This window comes from Erpetoichthys calabaricus, chromosome 5, assembly GCF_900747795.2.
Source record: "Erpetoichthys calabaricus chromosome 5, fErpCal1.3, whole genome shotgun sequence".
Taxonomy (NCBI): Eukaryota; Metazoa; Chordata; class Cladistia; order Polypteriformes; family Polypteridae; genus Erpetoichthys; species Erpetoichthys calabaricus.
In genome coordinates, this window is record NC_041398.2 from 169571344 (window position 1) to 169577343 (window position 6000).

Sequence of the window (6000 nt, forward strand, 5' to 3'; positions counted from 1 at the left end):
CTTCCAGGCCAGTCAATATGCCTAATACACACTACTTGGAGATATACAGAAGGCAGTCTAACTACATGCATTCTCGTAAACCAACTTGAATATGCCCCTCTCAATCCAGAGAAACAGTATTCATATCCAATCTTCTTTCATATTGCTAAGCCATTTAACCTATTACCAGGAAGTATACCCAGCAAACCTGTGCAAGAACCTTACCTGGCTGCTTAAACTTGCCATCTCATTCTTTTGGTTACTGTACAGACTGTATGACCATAGCTAATAACTGGACTGTAAACTTATCAACATGTCTCATGCTGCATCACACAGGTCAAGTAAATTCTACACAGAACTGCTGCCAGTGCATTGATTTGTAAGTCTTATGATCACCTCTGCCCTCCTTCGTGAACAAAACCTAACAGTGCTTGTACTCCTTCACTTACGGCAGCTTACATATAGGAAACCAGTCACACTTTTCCTGCAACAATCCAACCTTGACATGAAGAGCTTTGGTGCCTCAAGGATCCAAGCTATCTTGTCTGAAGCAATGCCCTCCTAATTGGGTTACTCATAACAAATTAACCTAAAAGGAGCAGCTATGGAAAGAAAAAAATCCCAAAATATTACTCACAGTGGTGAAAATTTCAAGTACTTGTTATGTTTTTTTGTATTGTGCCTTGTTAAAGTGTTGGCTATGAAAGTGTCTATACAAACCGAACATGTGATTGATCCCCTTCTATTATCAAGGGAACAAAATGCCAAAATATCCTGAATAGTAAAACGGTACTTTCTATGTGACCATAAGCAAGGTTATGGATACTTATCAAAGAATTAACATTACATTCCCCATTCTCTTTGATTAACATCTAACATTTTTAAAAAATTACTCAAAATGAAAATAAAGAATTGTAAGTAGGCAGAAATATGCAAATCAAATACAAACTGATAACTAACCATAAGAAACACAGTCACTTATTCTGACTTTTGGGAAAAAAAAATATATTTACACACACACATACATACATATACTATACTTTTTTTGTCCCTCGTCTAAAATGATGAAGGGGACTTTGATTAGTTTGGCTTCCATCTAATCATAGGTATAGTATAGCTCTCACACCTCTCACATTACACACTCTACAAGCACAACTGTAAAGTTACAAGGAGACCAAAACATCACTATGCTCAGCTTTCATATTTTAGCGATTACTAGTACAACTTCGTAGATACAGCAAACGAGTGCCTCACTTTCTGTATATCAAGTACTATGAAATACTTTAGGGGAAATGCGGTTAGCTATTGTTGTTTTGTTTGCTTACCTATAACCCTTCATCGTCTCAAACCTGGCAGGTGCACCCTCAAGACTTACAGAACGGCTACTGTTTCACGCTATATTGTTAACTCCCCATCCCAAAACACGCTCCCTTCGAATGCCCTTCGCATTTACTTACCATATTACAAATGGAGGCGATATTTCTGACAGTCATTTAGTTTACAGGGTTTCCCACATCGCCATCTTTATAAAATAAACATGATTGGGTCAAGCAGTTATGGCCCTGAATTATCAGTAGACATTTAAGAGACTGAGACAGACAGGAGTGCCGTTCTAGGTGCAGGGAGGGGCCACAAAGTGACCCCAAAACCGCAAAGCAGCAACGGTGTCCCAAGCAAAGAGAGAAGAGCAGCCCGCTGCGTGCTGAAAGTATGCGAAAAAACAACCAAGAGCAACGTGTGCTACACTCAATGCATTTTTAAAACGTTACAATAGTTTTCTCCTTTAACGTCTGTTGCAGTACTTATCGCTTATTTCGGTGGGTGCGCATCACTAAGTATACGTAACCTCGAAGAACTGTGAGCTGCTAACACACGCCCCATCCATCACTAGTGGCTTGTGGTTGAAGGCGGCAGCAGAGACGATGGACAGAGAGACAGATAGTCGGCTTTACAAATCAGAGTTCGTACAACCGGTCGCCGGCCTCATATGAACCAATCATCGAAATGCGTGGGCTGGTCTTTGTTCATTATCCCGACGGCTGCCCGTGCGGCGATGTGGAGTCTCACGGCACTGCTCGCGATGTTACCGTTAGTTATGCAGCGGCCACCGAGTGATGTTTTGGTCGCAGTGTTGTATTACCTAATCCACAGAGCCCCCACGCCCCCCACCCAGAAGCCTAATTTTAATGTAACTATATATTTCTTATATTATGAACTGATTAGACTGTTTAGTAATAGATCGTTTTAGCATTTGTAAGCTTCTCTCAATTGTACAAATAAAACTTTTGCAATCAAGAAATTAGGGTTGCTACAAGTTATGTGTTACCATTTTTTTATTTATTTCTTTGAAAATTCATTAGAAACATTTGAATCATGTAGTTTTAGTTATTTATTTTGGCCGAAATAAATGGCTAAAGAATTTTAATTACTGAGCTCCGGATTGCCTTTTGAGCATTTTTGCAACAGAATAATGCAGCATTAAAAATGTTCATTAATCATAAATTATTTGGGAGTTTTCTTTGTTTTATGCAATCCAATGCATTCATGTGCATAAAAGTAAAGTAGTGATATACAACGTAGTAAAGGTTTCAGTAGATTTCCTTATTGTATCAAAATGCACAGCAGTCAAGCCTTACAAGCATATAAGATTTGACATTCCAGACTTATCCCACAAATATTGTTGAGCAGAATCAGAGGACACATATACTGTATGTTACGTTTTGCATGCACATAACAACATCAATGCAAGCAAGAAAAAAGTTATATTTACCAATACTCAATTAATTTATAGAAAATGAAACCTCATAGAAGTTATGTCCATCAAATTTTTGCCAATTTTAAAATAATATATAATTTAATATAAAATGTGTGATAAACATTTATAAAGTGGGCCCTTAGTGTTGCTATGTGTGTGAGTGTGCTTTGTGAGGCGCTTGTCTCCTTTCTGCCTTTCAACTGATGTTGCAGTGATTTGTTCCAACCCTGTCCCCAAAACCCTGAATTTGATTAAATGTGACAGTGGTGAGGTCTGCGGTAGGAGTGATGGATATATTCAAGGTGGAGGTGGGATTACATCAGGGATCGGCTCTGAGCCCTTTCTTATTTGCAATGGTGTTTGGACAGGTTGACAGACGAGATTAGACAGTAGTCCCCGTGGACTATGATGTTTGCTGATGACATTGTGATCTGTAGAGATAGTAGGGAGCAGGTTGAGGAGACCCTGGAGAGGTGGAGATATGCTCTAGAGAGGAGAGGAATGAAGGTCAGTAGGAACAAGACAGAATACATGTGTGTGAATTAGATGGAGGTCAGTGGAATAGTGAGGATTCAGGGAGTAGAGTTGGCAAAGTTGGAGGAGTTTAAATGCTTGGGATCAACAGTACAGAGTAATGGGGATTGTGGAAGAGAGGTGAAAAAGAGAGTGCAGGCAGGGTGGAATGGATGGGAAAAAGTGTCAGGAGTAATTTGTGACAGACGGGTATCAGCAAGAGTGAAAGGAAAGGTCTACAGGACAGTAGTGAGACCAGCTATGTTATATACGTTGGAGACGGTGGCACTGACCAGAAAGAAGGAGACAGAGCTGGAGGCAGCAGAGATAAAGATGCTAAGATTTCGCACTGGGTGTGACGAGGATGGATAGGATTAGAAATGAGTACATTAGAGGGTCAGCTCAAGTTGGACGGTTGGGAGACAAAGTCAGAGAGGCGAGACTGTGTTGGTTTGGACATGTGCAGAGGAGAGATGCTGGGTATATTGGGAGAAGAATGCTAAGGATAGAGCTGCCAGGCAAGAGAAAAAGAGGTAGGCCTAAGAGAAGGTTTATGGATGTGGTGAGAGAGGACATGCAGGTGATGGGTGTGACAGAACAAGATGCAGAGGACAGAAAGATATGGAAGATGATGATCCGCTGTGGCGACCCCTAACAGGAGCAGCCGAAAGAAGAAGAAGGTAGATAACTTAATATATTTGCTTTTCATCAATAAAATATAGAAAGCAAAACACCAACATTCTAGATCAAATAACCCGTGACACTGAATTGGACTAAGTAGGTTTGAGAATGTTATTTCATTTTGATAGATGTTATTGGGTATGTTACAGAGTTTAAAAAGCATTTAGGAAAAACTGAAGAGATTTAGATATATAAATCTAGGCATATTTTTGAGTAAAGAAATTAATGTGAATAAACATTTTTATTATTTAATAAGTCATTATTTTTGTAATGAACAAGGAACTGTAGATAGAATTTAGATGTTGGTGATCATGCTCGAAAGGCCACTCCATCTATTTAAACGAGAATTAGGTTAGTGCTTTTATTAATAAAGTAGCATAACATTCTGCTACAGCCTGATTTGTTAATTTTGGTGTCAAAGAGACAAAGGAATAGAGCAACAGCTGTAAAAAAAAGTTTTATGTAGAATAGTGTCTCCTAAAGGCATTTGACTGTATTTTTAAAGAATACCTTTTGTTCTGTATCATCTGTTTAATCTTATAAACAGAGTGATGCTGCTTCAGTCAGGACTTAACTAAGAAGGCAGAAGGTTATCATGATGTACTTTTCCCGGATAACTTGAGCTTTCTGAAAAAAGCAAACATTGTAAAGAAAAACCGAAATAAATACATATACCCCCATACCCACATTGTAGTCACTTAAACTGTAGATTGAAGATAAAGTAGCCAAAAATAAATTGAGTTGATGGTCCTCAAGCCATTCACAAATGTAATATGTGCAAAGCAAGATATCTGTAGTAGATATCTACATGTAAAACAATCATTAAGTAGCACATCTCACAGCAAAACATATATTCCCTTAAGCAACAGCTTCAGAAAGTGTGTGATCTGAGAAAGATTGGAAAATTAGTGAGCATCATGTTTCATGATATATGTGCTATAAACAAATTGGGCAACAGTAAAGACAGACCACAGCAGATCATACTTGTAGTCAAATGAATAAGGAGAAAATATAGCATTCAATTAACAATACAAAGGCATTGGCTTAGAGGCAAAAGCCAAAAAGCTGAGTTCCCTGAAGCCAAAGTCAAAGTGCTGGAGAAAAGAGAACTGTTGATTATTCAAGGTTAAATTATCCATGTACAGTCAGGTGTAACTGCAGTAAAAATGTGAATTAACTATGATATGTTTCCTACTGAAAACTTGATTTTCCTACATCACACAAATAGTATCACAGCTGCTGTTGTGAAGTGGAGACACACACACATGGAAAACCAGGGTTGTTAGACCTCACTAATCAGCTTTACTGGCCAAGCCAGGCCTCTTTTGCCAGCCTGGAAGACCTCACCCTATTGGGACTTTATTCCAGCTCTAACTGGCCTGCCTCAGGCCTAGCAGGCCCAAAAAGGATTGAAGCTTTCTAATAGAAACTTGAAAGTTCTAAAAATATATCAAAAAGCCCCATAAGTAGAAAGGTCACCAAAACCTTGTTTTTTAACAAAAAGGGCTTCAAAATGAATTTTATAAAAAGAAGCATTTATTAATAGAAAAATAGGCAAAAAGGTGCTGCCTCAAAGGCAATCCTAAATAAGCAAAGTCTCAATACATAATCCAGAACCAGAAGCCTTAGACAAAACAAGAGAAACAATTACCAGAAAATCCAACACAATACTCATTATCCCACAGAACAAAATGCTTGACTGCTGAATCTTGCTTCTGGCTGGAATATAAAGTCAGAAGGAGGACCCAGCAGCTATGACATCAGAGTGGTCCTGTCTCTTAGGAAACTACCCACAAAGCACAAGGAACCATACAAACTTAAAGAGACAGTAAATAATTAAACAATAATAAACAAAATTAACAGAAATAACATAAAATAAGAGAACAATTATTCAAAGTGAAGAAAAACAACAATAAAAACATAAAAATATATTTAAATATAGCACAACTACTGGTTATGAAAAGTAAAGACCTGCTTTTCGTATTCATGTTGAGATAAATGACACTGGAAATAATTGATACTGCTTTGCAAAACAATTTAAGGAACCTTGGAAAGGTATTTTGTCTAAGATT

The 6000-nt window shown here is 38.1% G+C and overlaps 1 protein-coding gene across 2 annotated transcripts in view; it reads right to left on the reverse strand.

The window, feature by feature from the left end:
- Positions 1 to 5618, reverse strand: part of usp46 (ubiquitin specific peptidase 46) — a 98341-nt gene extending 92723 nt beyond the window's left edge. Inside the window, exon 1 of one of the 2 annotated variants that reach the window (XM_051927657.1) lies at positions 5580 to 5618. In XM_051927657.1, coding sequence (XP_051783617.1) covers positions 5580 to 5603 — 24 coding nt within the window. In that variant the 5' untranslated portion in view covers positions 5604 to 5618. Of the gene's footprint in view, positions 1 to 1436; positions 1911 to 5579 lie in introns of those variants that run through there. The other variant, XM_028802217.2, reaches the window with a different exon arrangement.
- Positions 5619 to 6000: the final 382 nt, after the last annotated feature.